This window comes from Emys orbicularis, chromosome 3 (assembly GCF_028017835.1).
Source record: "Emys orbicularis isolate rEmyOrb1 chromosome 3, rEmyOrb1.hap1, whole genome shotgun sequence".
NCBI lineage: Eukaryota > Metazoa > Chordata > Testudines > Emydidae > Emys > Emys orbicularis.
Window position 1 is genome coordinate 93,303,060 of NC_088685.1, and position 26,943 is coordinate 93,330,002.

At 44.1% G+C, this 26,943-nt stretch overlaps 1 protein-coding gene across 1 annotated transcript in view; it reads left to right on the top strand.

The window, feature by feature from the left end:
- Window positions 1-26,943, top strand: part of SLC35F1 (solute carrier family 35 member F1) — a 385,340-nt gene that overhangs the window by 298,914 nt on the left and 59,483 nt on the right. Inside the window, exon 3 of the mRNA XM_065401726.1 lies at window positions 6,438-6,565. Within this exon, the coding sequence (XP_065257798.1) occupies window positions 6,438-6,565 (128 nt within the window). The remainder of the gene's footprint in view (window positions 1-6,437; window positions 6,566-26,943) is intronic.

Below are 26,943 nucleotides of genomic sequence, written 5' to 3' on the forward strand. Positions count from 1 at the left end.
CTGCCTTGGTATGTATATTGTGTATAATAAATAATTATTGCATGCCAAGTGGTTTCCATGATCTGAACGCAGTCCAGTCTGGCAAACCAAATAGCAGGAAATGCAGCATGTGAATGAAAGCAAAAAAGTGTTTCATGAAGGAAAATGCGATTTAATCAGGAGATTTTTGTCAGGAATAAATTCAGTATTTCAGTCCTGCTGAATCGGTGTACACTGCCCAGGTTGCCAGGGGTGAGCCTGACACCCTCAGTGAATCCAAACTAAGCTCCAGCCCTGCTGTACACTTGCTTCATAAATTCCTTTCATTACTGCTGTTCACTGCTCAGAGCCTTCCCATTTGAACCTGGTGTTTTGCAGTTTGGAATATCTCAGGAAAAGATAGAGCTTGTATCTGAGGTTAAACACCACTCTCAAAATAAGCATTTTTCTTTTGTGTTAAGTTCTGTCATTAGTCCAGAAAGGATGGTGAAAGCAAAAGAAACAGAGAGAAAACGCAACAACTGAGAATATCAGCTAAAAGTGTAGCTGGTTTCATTTCCATCCAAACATTGCTTTGTCTATATGCTGTTCAGTCAGATGTCATGTCGGTAGATTTGTTTTTAAAGGGAACGTACTCTGGCTAGGTTTGATTGAGCACCACAGACAGAGTGATTTATGGTTGGAAGCTGAAGCTGGTAACAAACACATCGCCAAAGCCTCACTGGCAAGGGGATTCCTTAAGCGATGTCTCTAGTCCATTTATAAAGTCTTTACACATGATGAAAGGATTCTGTGCTGCTGATTCTCAACGAATGATCAATATTCCATGAAGAAAACCTAGTAATTGGTCTTGGACATTCTTATAATTGCAAACACATGTCTTTAGCAATTGATGCAGCTGATTCTGGGCATGACAGGCATTTCTTCAGTCAATGCCAACTCAATCAAAAATCCATGTGTTTGGTTACAAACAGAGGATGGATATATCTATTCATCTTGGGCTATGGATCTACCACTCCATTATTTAATCAATCTGCCCATCTCATCATTGGTTATGAAGTCTATCTGTGTTACTGAAGTCCTTTGCAAAGTGTTTCGGTCTTCTGGATTTTAAACTGCTTAAAGTTTCTTAAAGAAAAAATGAGAAAGGGAAAATATAGATGTCTCCAATAACTTTTGTACCTATTCCACCCCAAAAGGTAAACAAGTTTCATATTGTCATAGCGTATCCTATTATTAGGGACTCGCGAGTTCTCATGCTCACTAACATACTCAGAAATCTTGGAGTACAGAGCTAATTAAAACGGATCGACCCTCCAATGAAGTCTGAACTCCACATGCTGAAAAACTAGCTGTATTCCCATTTTTCTGCTCTGGTTTCTAGTAAAACTTTCAGTAGTAGCATCCTGATCTTGATTGGACATCTCTGCTTGTAATGCACTGACTGGAGAAGGAAGATGTTTTCAGCCTCAGGCCTAATTGGAACACCAGAGAGATCAAGACTTAGCCCCTTGAGCATTAACTGAGATGTGTCTCCAAAATTCTGGAATTCCCAGACTAGCTAAAACAACCTGATGTGCCTCCTATCACCAGCTGGGGTCTCCACAATTTCTGTTTGGGTATACCCAGTCAAGGAATGGACGCTGCTCAACACAGAGAAGAATATAGTCTTAGAAGTCTCAAAGTAAGGCAATTATTTTTCCCAGGCCAGGATGAATACAATGAGGAGGAAAATACAGACTTCCAGGGGAGGCAATGAAGAACAATGGTGCTCTAAGAGGAGGTCCCACTATGGATTGCCATTCTTGTGGATTACAGAATGATTTTGGGGGGAAATCTTAGTCAACTTCCTCATCTTCCACTTCAGAGAGGTGTCAGAAGGGTAGCTAAATTTCTTCCCCAAAAGGTCGACTAAAAAACTAGAACTCTTAGATAATCCTCAGCAAGTGTAGAATATGAATGACAAGCAGATGTCCATGAGTCCTGGCCTTGAAAAAATGCATGTCAGAGGATGTTACTGAGATTAAAATTACTACCAGTCCATCTCATGTAGGGAACACTTTGCAGAGGTTAACATCCAGGCTTGGAGCTGTCAGAGGTTACATTTCTACATGGGGGGGTTCACATATGGACTCACAATGTTTGAGACGAGGGCATGCGAAAGTAATAATAAAAGCCCTACAGTTTCAGAAGTGAGTTTGGACAGTCTAGGGGCTGACTGGGATGTAGATTTGGAAATTTCTGTTGATGTGCTTAGTGCAGAGTAGAAGGCACAATATGGAAAAAATCACCTTTTGAATTTACATTTATTGACTATGTAGCACAATTTATCCTTTACATGCATTGGGGCCCTCTTAGCTATTTTTTTTAAGTAATAATGATAACTGTTGGCAATGGGGAGGCACCCCAACATCTCTATTACCTTGGTGTAGAATTCCCTAAAAGGAGAGGCTTTTGGAATAATGTGTGCACAAGGAGAAGCTTTATTTTAGATATAAGACTTGGAGTGAAAACCAGAAATATTCCTACCAGCTCTCCTTAGTTTTAACAGACAGCTGAGTAAACATCAGAACCTGTTTCTGTGGACTGACCTCATGGCCAGATGATTGTCTCTCCAAAGGTGGAGGTCTAGCCAGGGAGCAAACTGAGAATTGGTAATATAATCCGTCAGAACTGGCAACTCATGAACCTCTGGTATTTGAAAGAGAAGTGAGCCTTGGGACTCTTGTCATAGATTTCATAGAATATCAGGGTTGGAAGGGACCTTAGGAGGTCATCTAGTCCAACCCCCTGCTCAAAGCAAGACCAATCCCCAGACAGATTTTTTTGTCCCAGATCCCTAAAGGGCCTCCTCAAGGATTGAATTCACAACCCTGGGTTTTAGCAGGCCAATGCTCAAACCACTGAGCTATCCCTCCCCCCTGTCATAGCTATTTATTATGTTAATGATTGATAGTAGAGTTGCAAGTAATATGAAATATAGCGTACAGTATTGTTGAACTACACCTTTTGTTACCCAGCAATGGTGTAGATATTTCTAGTCTATTTACTCATTTAATCTCCTCTGTCTTATTTCTGCTTTTCTTGAACTTGGGTTCTGTGGTGACCTTTGCTATTCTTTCATTGTTTTCTTAATGTGTTTCCTTTTTTTCAAAATGATTGTATATATTACAAAATCTTGTATTGTACATTATCCTCTGTTTAACTTCCTCTTCTCAGTTTGTGATACTAAATCAAGACAATACACATTAAATCACAAAAAAAAGAGGAAGAAAGGAGAAAACATGTTACCATTGGTCCATTGGGGGTCAGTTTGGTAAAGACAGTCTATATTGTGTTGTACAGTAATTTAAGCCATCCTGGTCAGATTATGTGTATCCATCTTATCTGATATGTAAATGTAATTATTTAAAGCCATGGTAATCTATTTCACCATACCTGCCCCACTTTGGTTTGTTTCAGAGCAAATGATTTGCTGTTCATGACTTACCAGTGCAAGCTAATGCTTTTTTTATTTCTTAAGATTCTTTATTTCAGCCTTTATTGTAATTTTCCATTAATTTCACAAGTTTTCCAGTTGGTGCGGGGAGATCTATGACTGAACTCCCAGTAGCATTGATAGTAGTCAGCTGTGTAAACTTTCCTCCCCACTGCATTTATAAGGCAATAGACCCCTTCACGTTTAAATTAGTTCAGTGTGATGTCAACTCCACTGATGCTCAACTCACTTCCCAATAGTACTATTTATAAAACAGAAAGAGGGCCCTAATGTAATTGTAAATAACTTTGCCCTGAATTTAGCAATCTAAAGTTACTGAAGCACTTCATATTTTTAGAGAGTCTTGATCTTTCAATCTAAACCACTTTTTTCCGCCTTGGTCTTTTCTTTCATTCTATTTCAAGCACCCCATATCTCTGGAGCACAGGAATTAAGCCCCAATTCAGAAAACAGTTGAAGCATGTGCAATGAGATTTCAACAGCTTCTCAAAGTTAACTTCATGTTTATGTGCTCCCCTGAATAGGCATGGATTTAAGCAGGTGTTCAGAGACACCCTTAAGAGCAGGCAAAGGAGGATGGTTGTCCTGGGTGCCAACTTCCAGGGGTACCACATCTGGGGTTGGCCTTGCAGATGCTTAAGTGCTTTGCTGAAACAGAACTTTAATATTGACAAGTATCAGCATTAATTCCCCCACTAATACTGCATCACACTACGTGACTCAATGAACCCTACAACGTTCCAGAACTTGATTTCATTATTTTTAAACTCTCTTTAAAAGTAAGGGAAAATATCACTTCAAAGCTTTAATATGCCTTTTCATTACACTGGCACTTTTCAATGCGGTGGTTTAAGGGTATGTCAAATCATTTTGGCACTGTAACTTTTTGGGATACATTTTCAAAATCCCGGAAAAGGATTTACCTGTGTGACTTGCACTGATGTTAATCACGTGGCTTAATCCCCAAGTGCTGCTTTGAAAATTCATCACTTTTCATGTTCAAAAAATAAGCAGACTCAAAGGAAAAAGTTACTCTGTTTTGCATCCTCAAATCAACACAGAGGCATAAAGTTATAGCATGTTTCAAAGATATTGTGCTATGCAGCATCATAAACCAGAGTGTTTTTGCAGCCAAAATCACTTAAAGCACAAAGGTTAATGGAAATGTCTGATGTGGTAGAAGGGACCAACTCATTCGAATCCAGATTCTTAAATTACTTATTGGATGTCATCTGAGCAAAGTAATCACATTCCTGACTCCTGCTGTTTCTGTGCTTCTTTCTGCAAGTAAACAAAGTCTGGTCTTAACCTACCAAAAGTTATATTCTCAATGTCACTGCCAGTACAGCAAATAATTAGGATGCTGCCTCATGATACCCCCATTGCAAAGAGTGCGTGTGAGTGTATTTCTTAATGAACAAATGTCCTATGAATCACAGGTTTGGTTGGGGAAAATGCTCAGGATGAAATCCTGGCCCCGTTGAAGTCAATGGCACCACTCCTATAGATTCCAATTAAGCCAGTTTTTCACGTCCAAGCTTTTGGATGAGTATCTGAAGTATTTGCCTCTTTCATCTGCAACGGTAGGTTAGAATTCTCATGAGATTTCAGAGAGTCCTCCTCCAGGTTGTTCCAGAAATGCCAAGAGGCCACCTTTTCTTAGGAGATGGTATCACATCTGTTACCCGTTTCAGCTGGAACCTAGAAATCCATGGGCACACATGACAATGAAGAATAATGGGGGTGCAGTTGGGAAAGCCAATGAAACTTTTTCAAATATTTTAAAAGTTTTGGTGTCTATTTGGAATAATGTTCAGTTTATTTTTTTATCCTATTTTGCCCATTGGTAATTGTGGTTACAGCTGACACTAAAAGGATTTGTGGAGACACACAAAAATATTAAATTGATGGAACATTTTCTAACTTCCCAAATGGTTCCCGTTCAGGTCAAGCTTTATGACAGTGGTTCAGGTCAGCTCTAATATCCATATTTAGACTATAAGCTCTTTAGGGCAGGGGCTGTCACTTACGATGGGTTTGTACAACTCCTCACACAAGGAGGTCCCAATCATGATTGGGGCCCTGCAGGTGCTACCACAGTGCACATAAATAATAGGGTTATCTGTCCCCGGTGAATGTGTGTTTGGTTTCTTTTGAACTGAGAACAGTAATAATCCTTGGCCCAGCATTAGAACTGTCTGACCTTGCCCAAGTTATGGATTTGATCTGCAAGCCATGTTGTGCTGACAGTCTTCACATAGTAGAAATTAAGTATTGTGTGACTGACAGGATTCCATTGCCAGGGCATTGCAGAACAAATCTGGTTGCTCAAAAATTGATTCTGGAAGCAGAGATACCAGTCACGCAAAATCTGTTTGTCTCTGTGCAACCTTTCTCTAAACTAGTCCAACGTTTTTGAATCTGCACCTAAGATCACAATAACTTTCCTTTAAACTTCATAATAAGCCTGATTATTCTGTTACTGTTCTGCTTGGTTACTCAGATACCCTTGCATACTGTTGCTCTCCTACTTTAAGTGAGAACCTCTTGCATCATGTTTTACATCGTATTTATTATTCTGTAGTCAGGACTTGCATACATAAACTGAACAATAAAATATTCTTAGGAAATATTACCAAAAATTGTTTAAGTTCAAATCATTTTTCATGGCAAGTTTTTAAAACCCAAGTGAACTGAAAACCCAGACAACCAGCTTGCTTTGTGGTGTTGAATTGCAAGACAAATAAGGTGTTAGTTTTTACCTACCTAAAATACCTTGTAAATATTTGAGTTTTAACTATATTTAAGTCACAATCTGGATTTATGTTCAATTGAAACTATCCACTAATTTGATTGCATAAGATTCTATAGTATAATCTCTCATGAGACATAGTTTGTTGTGGGTGTGTTTCTAACTCTTTATATGTAATTGTATGTTTGTTTTTATCTACCAACACAGGAGAAGAAAACTTATTGGCAATTTTGAAACGGAGATGGTGGAAGTACATGATCCTGGGGATAATAGATATAGAAGCCAATTACCTGGTAGTCAAAGCTTACCAATACACCACTCTTACTAGTGTACAGGTGAGTACTCAGATGATTTCCTCTCTCAGGGTTTGATTCTACACCAAGTTAATGGTAAAGTCCCCATTCACTTCAACAGGGCACGATCAGGAATCCAATTCCTTCTTTGTCTTCCTCTTTATGATGTCTCACACTCATAAAATGATGTCTTTTTTTGTTTTCATCTTTTGCTAATTTTAATGCTGACCATTCTGCAACCTGTAGAAAAAGAAAATGTTGTGTAAATTATTCATTCTCACATATTTGGGGCTAAGCTACTTGGCTTGGTCCTTTAATAATATATTTTAAAGAGTAAATACCCATTTGTGTAGACTCAGTTTGCAATTGGAAAATTACAACCACATTTTTCACTGTCCTAAATCAAGTAATCACACGCATTTATTTCAGGCACAGTTTGCCCTCTCCAAAAATCACCAAAAACTCCCCAAACAAAACCCCATAACTCTCCCCCCCACACACACACAATAGGAACAGTCTTCTTTAAAGGTATAGCCTGTAAATTTTAAAGACAGGTTTTTTCCATTGTAGTGGAGAACAAGTAATAGAAATTCATAATGGAAAATGTATATCTCTGGACATAGCTACACAAATTGATGTTGATCATTCTGAAATAAAACACATTTCCACTCCATATAATGTCTAAATAGCATGGCACCCTTAGATATTCTGATCGTATTTACACCTTACTTGCTTGAAACTTGCTATAAAGCCAGTAAAATAAATAAGCAGCAGTTAATGTCCTGAAAAAGCAGAGATAATTAAGAACATATCTCTCCCATGGTTGAGTGAGCAGCGTGGGTAGAAAAAACCGAATTGTGCCTGAATAAGAAGCAAGAATGAGGGAAAACTTTGCAGTTTTAAGGATTATATGGAACATTTGAAATCAATGTGAGCAACTATAAGTGCTTCTGCGTCCAGAATTTGGCTTTCAGACTTCTTTGAAACACAAATACATATTTAAAATTACCTGTAGCACCTTTTCAAAGAAAATTACTGAGAACTTAATAACAACCCTCCCCCCTGCCCCCCACAACACACACATAACTCTGTTATTTTATACCTAGTGGAATGGAAAAATCTATCGTAATAAAACCAAAATCAATACTGCTACTTTTGTATAGATCTCCCTGAGCAAGCTTCTACACTACATATACGGGTACACAACCCCCTGTACTTGGTCTTTATAGGTCTTTGTATTTGTCTATGTATCTACCTTTCTCATTCACCCATATAAATGTGCTTCAGCAGCCTGGTTTGTGAATTATTTGTCCAGTTCTAAAAACTGGGTAAGTAACTAAAATAATTAATTGAAATATCATGAATGTTGTCAAATTAAATACTTGATGGAATTATTTGACCAGCTCTGTGACAGATTTAGTGATATAATCAATTTTTGTAAAAGCTTATTTTTTGCTGCCACATTGCATCGTGATCTCCCATCCAATTTGCTGCCCACTGAGACCCCAACATTTCCACATTTGTACGTCTCACTGAATATTTTTGAGCTTGAATTTTCCTAAACTGAATCTTCTTTTTTATTGTTTAATTAATTATTAAACAATTATTAATATAATCTTCTGTTTATTGCCCATATTTCTAGTTTCTCTATGCCCCTTTGCATCATTTATCCTCACTGGTGTTCACAGCTCCTCACAACGTGGTCTCATCTATGCATTTCATTAAGCTACTGTTGTTTCATTAACACTTAGTTTCTGCCATGATGGATCTTACCCCTATTGAGAACAGAGAAAGAGGGTAGAGCTAGGATCTTCACTCTGTCCATGCTGAGGCAGGTGGTGAAGGTGGAAATAGGAGAAATGCCATAGAAGAGAGACTGCTGCCCCTTTTAGTCCTCTTGCACACAGAGCTGGTAAAGGGATTCTATTCTCTTTCCTGCATGACTTGGAGGAGAGAAGAGCTGGACTTTCAAATGCCATGAGGCCTTTTGCCAAGAAAAGGGGACTGTTGCCCACCCAAGGGGCTCGAGGGGACAACAATGGTTCGTGGCCCGGTGTGCTTGGCACCAATAAAGACACCGAGGGGAGAAAGCAAGCCAAGTTTATTTCAGAGCTCTGAAATGGCACTAGGAGACCAGCATGTCTCAAATCCAGTGCAACAAATACAAACAACTTTTACCTTTTATACTCCAAACTGTTTCCATACATCTCTTTGTCTGGCTGTTCCCCCTTACCCCTCCCTTCCAGACAACTGTTACAATAAGCTCTACATAAGCTTGTGAGAAAACTTTCCCAGTCTTTGCGACCTTGAGTTAGACACCTGCAAACTAACTACCCCTCCTTCCCCTCCTCCTTATCTCTATTATTTCTGCTAGTGTGAGTGAAACTGCAGCCATCTGCTAGAAACGCTGACCAATACATTTCTGCTTCAGCCTGCTACAGAGCATGTAAGCAGTGAGCACAGAAGTAGGTGAGAGTTCACAAGATGAAGTTTGGGGGTTCAGATAGGCCCAGAGCAAAAGAGTTTCATCGACACTTTGGCCTTCCACTCTCCCGAGTTACCTGGTAGTTATGCCTAGTGGACCCCAACAATCCCTCCTTTGAGAACACTCAACAAACCTTTGTCAGAGTTTTCTCATACTCTAAAGACAAAATGCGATTAAGCTCTATACAATCAGGATTATCAATGAGAGGGTATAAGGGAACTTTTAAACAAGTCAAAAAATAACAAGACCAAATACATAGGCCAGGTCCGCCTTCTGTGAGAAAATAAAACCAATGCTCAGGGTTCTTGCGGGGAGTATGCTGTGACTGTTTAGAGAGATCACAACGCATTCCCAGTGACCCTTACTGTCTTTTGAATAACAGCTTAAGTCCCAAATCGTCGTTAGCAGTCTTTTCCGCAGGCTGGACAGTCCACTGTTTAGGAGCGGGCACTGCTTTCAGTCGGGAGTGATGAATCCAGTTCTTGTGTCCTTCGACCTTTGCCGCTGTATGGGTGACAAGCAGGACGGTGTGGGGTCCCTTCCACTTCTCTTGGAGAGGCTCGTCCTTCCAGGTCCGCACGAGAACGGAGTCACCAGGCTGCAGGGAGTGGACCGGAGTATCCAGCAGAAGAGGCTGTGAATCTTTGGTGTACCTGTGAAGAGAAGAAAGAACAGCAGACAGAGAGCACATGTACTGAGACAAGAAACCACACGCCATCTCCCACTCCCCTGACAGAACTGGGGTACCATTCATAGGCCATGCTCTTCCAAACATAATCTCGAAGGGACTAAGCCCTATCCTACCCTTAGGGAGAGCACGAATGCGAAGTAACACAAGGGGCAAAGCATCAGGCCACTTAAGAGAGGCCTCCTGACAGACCTTTGAGAGGTGTCGCTTGAGTGTCTGATTTGTGCATTTCACTACTCCACTGGCTTGTGGTCGCCAGGGTGTGTGGAGTTTCCAGGGAATCTGCAGAGCACTTGATATCTTTTGAACCACTTGAGATGTGAAGTGTGTTCCGTTATCAGATTCCATCCACTGGGGGAGGCCGAAGCGAGGAATGATCTCCTTAACAAACTTAAGAGCCACTGTCTTGGCAGTGTTGTTGCGACATGGGAAGGCTTCAGGCCATCCGCTGAATCGATTCACTAAGACAAGAAGGTACCTGTACCCTTGGGTCCTGGGAAACTCAGTAAAGTCTATTTGCCACACTAATCCTGGGCCTGGGGTAGGTTCCAGGGTGGCTGGTGGCACTGCTACTCCTGGTCGAGGGTTATTTTTTTGGCAGATTAAACATTCAGCTTGTACCTGTGATGCTAGGGGTTTAAGACCAGAGGTTAGAAAATATTTATTCATGAGCTGGGTAAGAGCCTCGCTGCCAGCGTGTGTGGTTTGATGCAGTTCCTGCAACACTGGTCGAATCAAGCCCTTGGGCAGGAGGATTTTTCCCTCTGTGGAATAAAGCCATCCCTCCTTTTCCTGGAGACCGAGACTGTCAGCCAGGTTTTTGTCCTCTTGGGAGTACTGAGGGGCTGCAAGCTCACCCACTGATGGGATGAGGGCATGCATTTGGGCATTATCCTTTGTTGGTGATTTCAGGGTAGCAGCTCACTTAGCTTCCCTGTCTGCTCTGGCATTGCCCTTGGTTACATCTTGATCTTCCCTTTGATGGGCTTTGCAATGCACCACTGCTACTGCTGAGGGGAGTTGTACTGCTTCTAAAAGCCGGAGAATTTGAGACCCATGCTTGACCGGAGAACCTTGGGCTGTTAGCATTCCCCTTTGCTTCCACAAACCAGCGTGAGCATGCAATACCCCAAAAGCATACTTTGAATCAATAAAAATATTAACCCGTTTGTCTTTTGCCAGTTCAAGTCAGGGCCACTAGTTCAGCAAGCTGGGCAGATGTTCCTGCCGGTAAACTCTCAGCTTTCACGGTATCATGAAGAGACACAATAGCATAACCAGCCCTCCTTTGCCCATCCACCACAGTACTACTTCCATCTGTATACCATTCCAAGTCAGCATTTGGGAGTGGCTGATCTTTTAGATCTGGGCGGCTAGAATACTGAACATCTATGATTTCTAGACAGTCATGTTCCTGCTTTTCTGTCTCTGGTAGCAGTGTAGCTGGATTAAGAGAGGGACAGATCTGCAGGGTGACTTCAGGATTCTCTAACAGCTTTGCCTGGTACCGAGCAACCCGAGCCTGTGTGAGCCAAAGACCACCCTTAGTGTCCAGCAAGGCTCGGACCATGTGGGGAACATACACTTGCACAGTTCCTCCCAGTGTCAGTTTCTCAGCTTCCCCAAGCACTAGAGCAGTAGCTGCGACCGCCCTTAAACAGGCTGGCCATCCCTTTGAAACTTGATCCAGTTGCTTAGAAAAGTATGCCACAGGACGCTTCCAGGCACCTAATAGCTGGGTAAGCATTCCCAAAGCTACCCCTTTTCGTTCATGCACATACAGTTGGAACGGCTTAGATATATTGGGCAAGCCCAGGGCTGGAGCTTCCATTAGCTTCCTTTTCAAGATTTTAAATGCCCTGTCCGCTTCTGGGGACCAGTGAAAGGGGTCATGTTCCGCTCCCTTAACACATTCATACAGAGGTTTAGCCCACAGTCCAAACTCTGGAATCCATATTCTGCAAAAACCTGCCATGCCCAGGAATGCCCTAAGCCGTTTACGGTTGCTGGGGATGGGAACTTGGCAGATAGCCTCCTTCCTTTCGTTTGAGAGCTGTCTCTCTCCCTGCCTGATGTGAAATCCCAGATATTGAACCTCTGAAAGAGCAATTTGGGCTTTGTTTTGAGATACCCTGTATCCTCGCAATCCAATAAAGTTTAGGAGACTCACAGTAGCTCTGAGACAAGGGATTAGACCCACAGCAGCAATTAACAAGTCATCTACATATTGCAGCAGGAGGGCTCTGTCTGAATTATCCCACTCCTCCAAGTCTCTGGCCAAAGCCTGTCCGAACAGAGTGGGGGAATTTTTAAATCCCTGGACCAATACTGTTCAACAAAGCTGCTTTTTAACCCTTCTGTTGTCCTCATTATGCCTTGCAGTATTTTGCAGATCTCATAGTTGCTTGGGCACATTCAGGCCCCCCTTTCTCTTGGTTGTCAGCCAAGTCTTAGCTGTGTACAATGTCCTTGGATGAGCCAGCATGACTGAGCTTGCTAGCTGTATTTTCCTCAGTTAACTCATTCTGTTCTTTTTCCTTCTCCCTTTCTTGACTTCTTCTAACTTCCAAAGGAACCTTCCACTCTTCACTCATACACCATTTCTCCAACCATCAACACATACACATTGCCATTATACATCCTTTCCAGTAACATAACTTCTGTACAGAGCCTTGAAGCAACAAACCAGGACAAACACACTCACTTCTGAGGATTCCACTCTGTACAACCTCTGGTATCCAATAGCTTTCCCTTTTAAACCTTAAATGCCTTCTCTGTCTTCCTTCTCCTTAGCCTTGGCTATAACCTGATTCCGCTCCACTTCAGACAACAGGGTTCTCGTAAGTATATTACAATCATCCCAGTCAGGCTTATGGCTAGCCAGACACCCTTCAAAGATAGAAATGAACTTGCTTGGATTCGTTGAAAATTCTCCGGCCTCTGCCTTAAAAGCAGCCAAATGTACAGGGTTAAAAGGTACATGCGAATATACAGATACTATCTGAGCTGCCCGTTCTTGTGTTCCTGGACGGGCTACCACACTCTCAGTAATCAACGGATACAATCCCACGGGGGGGGGGGGGTACTCTCTGAAGCCTGTGGGGGTGGAGGAGCCGAAGGGGACACCAATTCTGGCATTACAACAGTGGGAGGGTTCTGGGGTTTAGCAGCCGTTACTACCGAGCCTGTCGGAGTCAAATGGCACTTGAGCAAAATATCAGTCCTATTTCTTAATACCATAAACGTATACGCATAGAGATGTTCATTCCATTTACCTGTTCTCTGACAAAACAAAAGCAACTGAAGAATCGTGTTGTAATTAAGTGATCCTTCCGGTGGCCACCTTTCTTGGCACTCCAGCTGGTACTGAGGCCAATCAACTGTACAGAACCTTTTCAATTTACTTTTAATCAACTGATCAGATCCAAACACTTTCCAGTTCACCAGAATGCATTCTAAGGGTGTACACTGTACCCTGCTGGCTGTACTCTGTCCCTGCCCCATATTCTAGGGAGACTCTGGGCGTCCCCAGGTCAAAACAGGTAAAGTCCCCACTGGAGTGTTCCTACCTTATCCAAGGGTCCGGTTCTGCACCGTCGCCCTATCCACGGGACCGGTTCCCCACCGTCGCCCGCAGCTGCTTCTCCACTGTCTGTGTGCGTTGCACCGTTGTGCCCTCCGGGGTCGAGCAAACCACGTCTCTGCCGAGGCCCCCGATGAAGTCACCGGTGCGCGCTGGGCGTCGGTCGTCGTCGTAATCCGTCGGCCACCAGGAGGGATCCTGGCAAGGCTAAATTTCAGCCTCGAGCCCACACAGGGACGCCAAAACTGTTGCCCGCCCAAGGGGCTCGAGGGCACAACAATGGTTCGTGGCCCGGTGTGCTTGGCACCAATAAAGACACTGAGGGGAGAAAGCAAGCCAAGTTTATTTCAGAGCTCTGAAATGGCACTAGGAGACCAGCATGTCTCAAATCCAGTGCAACAAATACAAACAACTTTTACCTTTTATACTCCAAACTGTTTCCATACATCTCTTTGTCTGGCTGTTCCCCCTTACCCCTCCCTTCCAGACAACTGTTACAATAAGCTCTACATAAGCTTGTGAGAAAACTTTCCCAGTCTTTGCGACCTTGAGTTAGACACCTGCAAACTAACTACCCTTCCTTCCCCTCCTCCTTATCTCTATTATTTCTGCTAGTGTGAGTGAAACTGCAGCCATCTGCTAAAAACGCTGACCAATACATTTCTGCTTCAGCCTGCTACAGAGCATGTAAGCAGTGAGCACAGAAGTAGGTGAGAGTTCACAAGATGAAGTTTGGGGGTTCAGATAGGCCCAGAGCAAACGAGTTTCATCGACACTTTGGCCTTCCACTCTCCCGAGTTACCTGGTAGCTATGCCTAGTGGACCCCAACAAGACTGTAGTGTCTCCCATTCCCATAGCTGTCCTGGATTGTCTTAGGGCTTGTCCACACATGGAGTTATTCAGAAATAGTGATTTGTGCTTTCAATTCACACCCTAACTTAATCCAAATTAACTTTCAAGTGTAGACGAGCCCTAAAAGCAGGCAGCCTGAGATGAGCATAAATCAATGGGTTGAGACGAGGAATGAACCAAATAACACATTTCATGAATTGTGGCCCAAGTTTTACTATACCCAGGAAATATCATAAAAATAGTGCATCATTGAGCTTGAACAAAAGTTCCCTGGTTGCTGACAGGGAAAGAAGATGGAAGAAGGGAAGTTGGTAAAAAGATTGATGAAATCAAGCTGTTCCAAGGAACTCATTTATTAGAAAGGGAACAGGACTATTCTCTTCAGAGCATCTCCTATGAGATGCTGCATGCCATCAACACATAGTGGGAGGCGTTCAGTGCTTTTCAGAAATGGCCCTAAGAAACCTTGGGTCAGACTTTCAGCTGGTGCAAATCATTACAGCTTCATGAGAAGCCAGTGGAACTACGCTGATGTGCAGCAGCTGAGAATCTAGCCCTTTGACTGTGTTTAATAAGGATCTTATTCTGGACAGATTTTACACTCAGTCTTCTCTGACATGCAGAGAATAAGTGTATTGTTACACTTTTTTAACAGCTTGACAATGACACTTCAATGAATGAGAAATCTTTCACTGTTTTTATAGCAGTGGTACATGGACCATTTCAGTAGAAAATCAGCTTTACAACATACACCCTTTATCACATGGAGTCTCTGCTCCATCATGCAAAACTAACGTGTAAATGTACTGAGCTTGGGGTGCTTTTAGGAAAGAAACATCAGGCTGCTCCCAGCAAAAATCCAAAGCTTAATTAGAAAATTAAACTTTTAATAAAACCGGTTTGCTGTTTTAGTTTCAGTTTACAACTCCAAACCCTCTGTGGTAGTGTTTGCCAAACAACATTATGCATTTTAGGATTGTCAGATTTTCCAGTGTAAACAGGAACTCAATCTTGTTTCTATGCGTGTTATCCCACAGTGTCTGTGAGAAAGACATAAAATGCCACCCCTCTTTCCCCACTGCCCAACACTCACACATCCCCTAAAACATCCCCTTATAGACTTTGGTCCTTTGGGCTAGAATAGAAAGGGGTTTCTAGTGAGTTTTTCAGATACGTTTCATAACATCTGTTCAGAACTGCCAGTTGTTCAAGCTAATGGGGTTACACTGGCATGAATGAGAGGAGAATGTGGGCCAGATCATTAACTTCTGGATGTGCTTCTGATTAAATATTTCAAAGTTCTTCCACAGTCACTGTCTGACAGTGAGTTGTTCAGTTCAGTTGGCTCCCCGATGCACCATTGTGAGATTAAAACAAAACAGCGTTATGTCTAGTACCACAATATTCTCTCTTTTTTAATAATATAAATGTCAGGAGACTCATACTGTAGAGTAGGTTGTGTATAACAGTTTGGTTTAAAGCCACTCTGAATTTCATATTTTACATGTCAGGGTACAAGCCAATCACTAACTGCCTGGAGTTAGGAAGAAATTTCCACCAGAGCAGATTATTATGTAATTTTCCATTTCCATCTTCCTTTAAACATCTGGTATTGGCCAAGATTAGAGCAAAGGATACAGGACTAGAATGACCATTGGACTCACCCAATATGGCAGTTACTGTGTACCCCAGAATGCAGTATTTCCATTGTGCATCCGGCATCTTGGCACTGTGGCATAATAGTCATAAAATCAGTCTGGCCCTCTTATGGTTTCAGTCTGTCCTTTGTGTATCTACATCATGGCCACTGAGGAATGGCCTGAGGGCAGCAGATGCTACCCTACAGAAAAGCTGTTCCTTCCCAGCTGATATGTCTCATAACATGTTCTCTCATTTAAAAATTCCTGCAGTGAACCAAGAGAAAGGGCAGTATGGTTTGGAGCAGAGTAATTCACCCAATAGGTAAATTTGAACACACCAGAAACTGGCCATTCAAGATGCACCAGTGTACTATAGTCTATAAGTAGATCACATTTAATTGTCTCAGACAGCTGAGTCCTGATTCCCAAATGGCTATGAACTTGTAAAATATTTTCTATTTTGCTGTGATAAATTAATCTAAACTGCACTGAGTGGTGCAGTCCTCTCGCATTTCAGCTGTATCAGGTGTATAGAGCATATCTAATAGTCCTGTGTACATTCGAACCAACTCCCTTAGGGCTGACTTTAAGATTATACAGTTAACTTTTAGGACTGTATGAGGTATTGCTTTCCCTATTTATCTTTGCTGTTTTTACATGTCCCTGGTGTAGGTCTGTGGAAGGTTTAATAACTATTCAAGAGATGTTTTAAGTACAGTTAGAGATACCACTTTCCACTTCAGATAAAACTCTTTCCCCCAAGGTAATAAGAAGTTCTGAATTTCTTTGTTGTTTAGGTCTAGACTCAGTATTCACATAAAGTATATTTTTTTGAACTTCAGTTTCCTGGTACTGTATTTACAAGATATTACATCATGCTCATCTTACCAGTGTTATAAAGTTTTCTGTTAAACATATTGTGTGTGATACAAATATACTTAACTTTGCCTTCCAGCTCAGTTCTTCTCCATTTTATCATACAGCATTATGAGACAGATTCTGCTCCCTCTCCCCGTTTATTCACATTCAGTAGTGCTTTTTTCCCCAGCAAACAGTCCCATTCATTTCAATGAGATTGCTTGTAGAGTTTGGTGTAGTTCACCATGAGTAAGGGATCTGGCTCTATTTCATTAGATGAAATACCCTTTCCAATCTGATTGGCCTCATAATAACACCCTATCTTTCTCCAAGATGGTAGATCATTCAATCTCTTTAAATGTTTATGTGCTTCATGATGCTGGCAGGAAACAAACTTTGAATACATGGGTGCTGAACATTTGAAAGTCTAGCTTTGAGCTCTTTTGAAAATCTGGTCCCAAATGTCTAAAGACTGAGAATCTCACATTCATTTCCAAAATCCAGGTCTTCAGCACAGCAGCCAAACACCATCTCATCACTTAGGCCAGCCCTAATTAGTCCCTGAGTCTTATCTACATGCAGTGCTGTTCTGTTGTATTATCTGGTATTAATTGTTTTCCTTATTCTACATCAAACAACTCTTTAGGCTGCTTCTTCAAAGCTCTCTGCCACAGTATTATAGTGTATGCATACGGAGCCACCAAAAAAAGACCATTGCAGAAGGGAGAGCCATTTTTCTAAATGGTAATTTATCTGGTAATGTATTCCTTGGCACTCAAGCCTTTGACTGGCATGATAAAAACGAAGATAATAAAACCTCGGATTTATAGACATCTGGAGACCAACAATAAAAGTATGTTCTTTGAGTTATTTTCCCTGTAGGTGCTTCCACTTCAGGATGTGCGTGCCTCCGTGCATTGCTGGTCAGAGATTTTGTCAGCAGTGTCCATTAGCCTGCCACTGTGCCCTGCACAGTCTTGTGCTCCAGAGCGAGGATACATATACAGGAAGGGCAGGCGCACTGTGGCTCCCATTCCTTCTCAATTGCCTGTGGCTAGATATGAAATGTCACAATGTCCATTTTAGCTATCCATGCAGCTTGCTGTTTTCTTCTCTTAATTGTTCTCTTTCTTTTTTCCTAACTTTTCTTTATGTTTGGTTATTTAGCAAAAATGTGTGCTTTGGGGCGGTGGGGGGGAGCAGCTTCTTACTCATCCTCCTCTAGCCTTCCTAAAATGTTATGCCCAAAAGGCTGGACTTCAAACCCTGTCAGACCTGCACCAGGTCTTTGCCCTGCAGCAACAGGCATTCTATCTGCCTCCACTGCCTTGGAGAGACTCACATCCCTTCCAAATGTAAGGTCTGCTCTGGATTCAAAAGCAGATGCAGAAAATGGAGGGAGGACCGACTAAAACTCCATCTTCTAGAGCATTTTCTGAGACCCACAGGATCCAAATCTCTCTACCCCCATATTTTGGCTTCACTGCCCAGTGCACCTCTGTGAATATTTTTGCTCTGGTAAGCAAAGACCCTGGGGATCCTTCAGAGTTGTCCAGACAATTTAAAAAAGAGACCCCGTTCTCCAGAGGAAGAAACCAAGAGAAGGGCTAAGTCACCTCTCAAACTGGAACCAAGGAGACTAAACGACCTGGCATGTGTACCACTGATGCTTCTATCTCCTAGACTACCGAGATCCGGCACTGACTAAAAAGACCAGGCCGCATACTGAGAAGCCTTCTAGTAAGCAACCTCAAGTAGTATTACTGTCAGTACCAGACCCAGTGCCCCTGAAGTGTTACCCGCACAAAATTCTCTGTTACACACACTCTAAGGCACCCAATTTTAACCTAAATTTGTTGCCCGCACACTCTAGGACATCCCACCTCTACCTAGTGCCTAGGGCACAAGGCGTAACACCGTTGATTTAGGCACCCCCACCCTTTCCCAGTTCCTAGGGCTCCAGGCAAATGGCATCTAACTTTACCACTTCTGTGGGCTCTGGGCTCTGCTCCTCTGTGGGCTCAGAGCAAACACCAATTCCCTGTGGACTGAGAGCAAACAACCATTCCCTGTGGACTGAAGGCTTAATCTTTTGCAGGTTTACGTGTCTTTTACCAGTGAAAGAGCCTTACACCGTAATATCCTACTTAACCTCTATTTATTAACAATCACCAAAACAGAATGCACATGCTAAGCATACAATGCTCAGCACTCCCAATAAGGCTGATGTACTTTTCTTGATGGATAGTCAGGATCAGGTCATCTGGGGAACTCCAGCTTCTGCACAGTGTCATTGGCAGGGTGTGGAGGTCTGGCAGCTCTGATCTTGTCCTGGAGTTGGAGATGAATTCTGGATCTCAGGAGTTTGAACACCTTCATCCTCTCTCAGCAGTTCAGAATGGTAACCCTACCAGAGATAATTTCCTCTTTGGAAATTGGAGATTGGTTTGTCTCCCTTGATCTTCAGGATGCTGGTTTGTTTTTTATAGCCATACACCTGTCCCACAGACATTTTCTATGCTTCGTCATTGGCAGAGACCACTACCAATACAGTGTCCTACTTTTAGGCCTCTCCACTAGCTCAGGGTCTTTACCAAGATCCTCTCAGCCACAGCCGCCCATCTCTGCCAGATGGAAATAATTATCTTTCCCTATCTCGATGACTGGCTTGTAAAGGGTCACTCATTTCTCAGCAACCAACAATATCCTACCCCTATTCTTCTACTTAGGCCTCAGCTTCAGCTTGGAAATGTCAGCTCTCACACTACACAATGAATTACCTTAACTGGGCCTACTGTGGCCTTCGCTACCACCAGAGCATTACCCACACACAGGTTTGCTACAATGTCCAGCCTTATTTCCACAATACAGTAGAGCCCACAAGTCACAGTGAGGGCTTGCCTTCAACTCCTGGGCCACATGGCAGCCTATATGTTTGTAATATCTTTTTGGCAAGACTACACTCCTGCTATCTTCAAACTTGGCTGAGAACAGTCTAGGCATCCAACAAACAAAGTCTATCCAAGCAGGTGTCAATACCTCAAAGGGTCCTCAACTGTTTCAATTGGTAGAAGAATCCGTAAAAGGTCTATGTGGGACTTCCATTCCTGCATCCCCACCCTCCTGTGAAAATCATCACAATAGATGCCTTCCTGCTAGGCTGGGGTGCATGTTTTCAGGACTTCACAGCTCAAGGCAAATGGACCCAACATGAGACCACGCTCCATATCAGGGCAGTCCATTATACCTGCCATCATTTCTTACCCCCACATCAGGGCCACTTGATCAGAGCAATGCTGGACAACAGAGCAGCAATGTATTATATAAATCATCAAGGAGGAATAAGATGGAGAAAAGTTGTTCTCTCTTGCCACAGAGGCAGGATGAGAGGCAATAGGTTCAAACTACATCACAGCAGATTTTAGATTAAATCTCAGGAAAAACTTCTTAACTGTAAGAACAGTAGGACAGTGGAACAGACTGGAGGTTGTGGAAGCTCCTTCACTGGAGGTTTTCAAAAGGAGGCTGGATAGGCATCTGTCTTGGATGGTTTAGACACAACAAATCCTGCATCTTGGTAGGGGGTTACACTAAATGACCCTTGCAGTCCCTTCTAACCCTATGATTCTATGACCTTATGTGCAGAATCCATAAAACTATGGAATTGGTGCATATCTCACACATAGAGATCTCAGTGGATTACCTACCAGAATTGCAGAACACAGTAGCAGATTCTCTGAGAAGACACTTCCACCAGGACCACAAGTGGGAGCTGAACAATGAGGTACTTCAAAAGTTTTGTCTTACTTTGGACCACCTGGATGCAGATCTCTTCCCAATTCCATCCAATATGAAGTGCTGATGGTTCTGCTCGAGGCCGGACTGGGGGGGTGGAGGGGGACACAGTCGTAACTCGTTAAGAGATGCTTTCATTATCCATTTGTGTGTGTGATGTATAGTTGAATTGAGTATATGTGCTTTTATGAGGAGAGATGTGCAAACTGAAGTGGGATGGTAATGAAAAGCATAACAAGCCACTTTTTAGGCTGAAATTCTGTATATATTTAAGCATGTCTATACTATTGTGTACAAACATATGCCTCCTTTCAGCGTTAAAACAGTAGAAACAGGATAGACCCTTATTACATTACAGTAGGTGCATAGGGTAGGATCAACAAATATATTTAGATGCCTAAACCTTAGGGGTCTACATCTTGGGTATTGTAACAGGGTTCGCGACCCGCCCCTCTTCCTGGGGCCCGCTTGCTCTCCCCAATAAGGCTCAGAGAGGCTTCAGGGTTGTGCAACTCCCGTGTCTTTATTTACTTAAGGTTGTCCCACCACCAGTGTCCATCTATATGCAAGCTTTACAGGCAGAGTCAGCCTTCAGCTAGGAGGTCTCCAGCTCCCTCCCTGACTGAATTCTCCCTTGCTGTCCCCTGCCTTCTGGCTTCCTCCCAGCCTTTATAGCCCTTGGCTTGTCAGGCCAGCAGGTGTTGCCAATCCTCAGGCCAGCATCAGGCCTTTTCCATCAGCTCCAATCTGCTTCCCTTGATTGGAGCTGACGGGGTAGGGGCTAATTAGGTGCTTTTGCACCAGCACCCTGCTACGGGTATATACACCTCTGTGCCTGTTTTGGCTCCTCTGTAACCCACAAAATTCCTGCCTAACCCTGTAGTGGGCCTAAACTTACTCAGTACCTAAGTTCCCTCTGTGTCTATGTTTCTGCCCCTGATCATGCTTCTGGATGCCTAACTGCTTCCCAAGCCCCAGAATGAATCATGAACCAGGAGATGATGGGCGTTTGTCCGCTTATCTCGTGTGCAGAGTCCAATCCCATAGCCTCTGAGCACACCTACTAGATTGGTTCCCATTCAAAATGTGACTAGAGGAGCAGGTGGTGCGCACTTTGTAACTTTTAACCCAGTGGTGAGAGCACTCACCTGGGATGTGGGTTACCCAGGTTCAATCCCCCTATCTCTAGCAGATGGGGAGAAAGGATTTGAATAGGGGGTCTCATGAAGGTGCTCTAACTACTGAGCTTTGAGATATTCTGTTGTGGGCTCCCTCAGTCTCTCCTGGTGAAGCTATTCCACTGTGTATAAATAATGAGTCTTTGGAGCAGGGGGATGATACCTGGGGTCTCCCACCTCCCAGGTGGGTGCCCTAACCACTGGACTACAGAATCTTTCTCTTTGTCTGGCCCAATGACTATGTAAGTATTTATCCACAGTGGAACAGTCATAGGAGAGAGAGAGAGAGAGAGAGAGAGAGAGAGATTCCCATTTGTGAATCACTAAGCAGAGATAGGTGCCTCCCTGCAGCCCTGACGTAGGCACCCATCTCCAAAAGAGGGGCGGGGTTTAGGACACGCCTCTCCTCAGCATCTCCCATAGGTTAGGTCAGGTGGCTTTCTGCCTAGCATGCTGGCTTTTGTAGATCACATTCTTAGGCCTGGTCTACACTATGACTTTAATTCGGATTTAGCAGCGTTAAATCGAATTAACCCTGCACCCGTCCACATAACGAAGCCATTTATTTCAAAATAAAGGGCTCTTAAAATCGATTTCTGTACTCCACCCCGACGAGCGGAGTAGTGCCAAAATCGATTTTGTCATTTCGAATTAGGGTTAGTGTGGCCGCAATTCGATGGTATTGGCCTCCGGGAGCTATCCCACAGTGCACCATTGTGACCGCTCTGGACAGCAATCTGAACTCGCATGCACTGGCCAGGTAGACAGGAAAAGCCCCACGAACATTTGAATTTCATTTCCTGTTTGCCCAGCGTGGAGAGCACAGGTGACCACAGATAGCTCAGCTCATCAGCACAGGTAACCATGCAGGCCGATAATCGAAAAAGAGCACCAGCATGGACCGTACGGGAGGTACTGGATCTGATCGCTATATGGGGAGAGGATTCAGTGCTAGCAGAACTTCGTTCGAAAAGACGAAATGCCAAAACTTTTGAAAAAATCTCCAAGGGCATGATGGAGAGAGGCCACAATAGGGACTCAGATCAGTGCCGTGTGAAAGTCAAGGAGCTCAGACAAGCCTATCAAAAAACAAAGGAGGCAAACGGTCGCTCCGGGTCAGAGCCGCGGACATGCCGCTTCTACGCCGAGCTGCATGCAATTCTAGGGGGGGCCGCCACCACTACCCCACCTGTGACCGTGGATTCCGGGGCGGGGATAATCTCATCAGCTACACCTGAGGATTCTGCGGATGGGGAAGAGGAGGAGGACGAGCTTGCGGAGAGCACCCAGCACTCCGTTATCCCCAACAGCCAGGATCTTTTTCTCAGCCTGACTGAAGTACCCTCCCAACCCTCCCAAGCCAGTATCCAAGACCATGACCCCATGGAAGGGACCTCAGGTGAGTTTACCTTTTAAAATATAAAACTTGTTTTAAAAGCAAGCGTTTTTTAATGATTACTTTGCCCTGAGGACTTGGGATGCATTTGCGGCGAGTACAGCTACTGGAAAAGTCTGTTAACGTGTCTGGGGATGGAGCGGAAATCCTCCAGGGACATCTCCATGAAGCTCTCCTGGAGGTACTCCAAAAGCCTTGCCACAAGGTTTCTGGGCAGTGCAGCCTTATTCCGTCCTCCATGGTAGGACACTTGACCACGCCATGCTTGCAGCAAGTAATCTGGTATCATTGCCTGACAAAGCCTGGCAGCGTATGGTCCCGGTGGTCCCGGTGTTTGCTGGCATTCAAGCAACATCCGTTCTTTATCTCGCTGTGTAATCCTCAGGAGAGTGATATCGCTCATGGTAACCTGGTTGAAATACGGGAACTTAATTAAGGGGACAGAGGTGGCCGTTCCTACTGGGCTGTTTGCCTGTGGCTGAAAAGAACTCCTTCCCTGCAGTTAGCCAAGTGCAGGGTGGGGGGAATTGGCCCTGAGCTTTTCGCGTTTGGCTAGCAGGCATCTTCCCTGTTACCAGCCACGCGGTGAGGGGAGGGGTACAGCGATCATCCCAGATAATTCATGGCGGGGTGGGGGGTGGGGGGATTAGTTTGGTTTCTGCAGGGATCTTCCCTGATACCTGCCACGTGGTGGGGGGAGGGATAAAGCGATCATCCCAGAGAATTGGATGGGGGGGGGGGGTTAGTTTGTTTTCTGCTGCTGAAGGTTAACAGGAAAATCACAGCAGTCAACGGGCTTTGCTTGGTATGTGGGAAAGGAGGGCGCAGAAGCCGAAAGACAATGGCTTACCATGGCTGCATGCAAGCTGAATTCTGTTGCCCGGTCCTGCGTCTGTGATCTCTAACACCAAAGCCACAGGCACTCAATATTAAGATGGAAAATGCGACCTTGTACTGAAATCACATGTGCTATGTAATGTGAATAGTTTTGTTCACCGTGAAAGAGTATAAGCATTGTTCTGTAAAACGTATCATTTAAAAAACTTCTCTCCTTTTTTTCAACCCTCCCTCCAGCAGCTGCAAATTTTTCAAGCCTCCCTCCTCCATCCCGAAGGCTATCTCAGATAAGGCGGCGTAGAAAGAGGACGCGAGACGACATGTTCACAGAAATAATGGAATGCACCCGCAATGAAAGAGCTCATTTGAATGAGTGGAAGGACACGGTATCTAAATTTAGGAAAGATGCCAATGAACGTGAGGTCATGAGGGACGCTCGAGATGAGAGGTGGCAGGCTGCAACGCTGGGGCTGCTGCGTGATCAAACGGACATGCTCCGGCGTCTGGTGGAGCTTCAGGAACGGCAGCAGGATAACAGACTGCCGCTGCAGCCGCTGTATAACCTCCCTCCCCCCTCACCATGTTCCATATCCTCCTCACCCAGACGTGTAAGAACGCGGGGGGGGGAGGCTCCGTGCACCCTCCCACTCCACCCCAGTGGACAGCCCAACCAAAAGGCTGTCATTATATTGAATTTTTTCAGTGGCCTTTTACTTCCCTCCTATCTTCCTCCCAAACGTCACCCAGATTACCTTGTTGGTTCTCTCCCTATGTTTAAAATCACTTAATAAAGAATACATGATTTTTAAACGATAGTGACTTTATTTCCTTTGAAAGCAAGCTGGGGGAACGGGGAGGGTGGGTTCCTTACAGAGAATGAGTCAATAAAGGGGGCGGGTTTTCATGAAGGAGAAACAAACAGAAATTTCACACTGTAGCCTGGCCAGTCATGAAACTGGTTTTCAAAGCTTCTCTGATGCACAGCGCTTCCTAGTGTGCTCTTCTAATCGCCCTGGTGTCTGGCTGCGCGTAATCAGCAGCCAGGCGATTTGCCTCAGCCTCCCACCCTACCATAAAGGTCTCCCCCTTACTTTCACAGAGATTGTGGAGCACACAGCAAGCAGAAATAACAATGGAGAGATTGGTTTGGCTGAGGTCTGAGCGAGTCAGTAGCGATCGCCAGCGACCTTTTAAACGGCCAAATGCACATTCTACCACCATTCTGCACTTGCTCAGCCTGTAGTTGAACAGCTCCTGACTCCTGTCCAGGCTGCCTGTGTATGGCTTCATGAGCCATGGCATTAAGGGGTAGGCTGGGTCCCCAAGAATAACTATTGGCATTTCAACATCCCCAACGGTTATTTTCTGGTCCGGGAAGTAAGTCCCTTGCTGCAGCCCTTTAAACAGAGTAGTGTTCCTGAAGACGCGAGCATCATGAACCCTTCCCGGCCAGCCCACGTTGATGTTGGTGAAACGTCCCTTGTGATCCACCAGTGCTTGCAGCACCATTGAAAAGTACCCCTTGCGGTTTATGTACTGGGTACCCTGGTGCTCCGGTGCCAAGATAGGGATATGGGTTCCATCTATCGCCCCACCACAGTTAGGGAATCCCATTGCAGCAAAGCCATCCACTATGACCTGCACATCTCCCAGAGTCACTAGCTTTCGTAGCAGCACCTCAGTGATTGCTTTGGCTACTTGCATCACAGCAGCCCCCACAGTAGATTTGCCCACTCCAAATTGATTCCCGACTGACCGGTAGCTGTCTGGCGTTGCAAGCTTCCACAGGGCTATCGCCACTCGCTTCTCAACTGTGAGGGCTGCTCTCATCTTGGTATTCTGGCGCTTCAGGGCAGGGGAAAGCAAGTCACAAAGTTCCAAGAAAGTGCCCTTACGCATGCGAAAGTTTCGCAGCCACTGGGAATCGTCCCACACCTGCAACACTATGCGGTCCCACCAGTCTGTGCTTGTTTCCCGGGCCCAGAATCGGCGTTCCACGGCTATAACCTGCCCCATTAACAGCATGATCTCCAAAGCACCGGGTCCCGCGGTTCAATAGAATTCCATGTCCATATCCTCATCACTCTCGCCGCCGCGCTGCCGTAGCCTGCTCCTCGCCGCCTGGTTTTGCAGGTTCTGGTTCAGCATAAACTGCACGATAAGGCGCGAGGTATTTACAATGTTCATGACTGCTGTCTTGAGCTGAGCGAGCTCCATGCTTGCCATGGTATGGCGTCTGCACTGTTCACCCAGGAAAAAGGCACCAAACGGTTGTCTGCCGTTGCTTCCCTGGAGAGGGGGGAGGATATACCCAGAACCACCCGCGACAATGTTTTTGGCCCCATCAGGCATTGGGATCTCAACCCAGAATTCCAATGGGCGGAGGAGACTGCGGGAACTATGGGATAGCTATGGGATAGCTACCCACAGTGCAACGCTCCAGAAATCGACGTTAGCCCCGGTACATGGACGCACACCGCCGAATTAATGTGCTTAGTGTGGCCGCATACATTCGACTTTATACAATCTGTTTCCCAAATTCGAATTATATAAATTCGGATTAATCCCGTAGTGTAGACATACCCTTAGGCACCTCTCTCTCCCCATTCATTGTATAAGGAATCTAAATGCCTAAGTGGATTGCAGTTTTGTTCCTGCGATTATTCTAGGCACCAAAATGTTAGGCTCTGTGACACTATGTGTTGCAGTGCCTAAGTCTGTTGATGGATCTCACCCATAAAGTCTGATACTGATGCCACTGAAGTCAATAGCAAAACTCTGACATCAGTAGTTCAGGATCTGACCCATAAATTATTAACTAGAACAGTGCAAACCCAGCAGTCTTAATTACAGTACAGCAGCATCAGTCAGCACATAGTCAATGCATGTAATCCTTACATTGCATATTTTTTCCATGAATTATGCTGATTTTACATATGTAATTAGAGGGCAGAACAGATCACGATTAATTAATTTAGCATGCAGTTAGTGCATGTTGCCAAGCAGTTGTTCAGGTTAATTTTTGCATGGGGGAGGGGGTGCTAATGGCACTTTCTCTGTCCTTTTTTTTTTTAAAATAAACCTATTTGGTAGAAGAGAAAAATGAA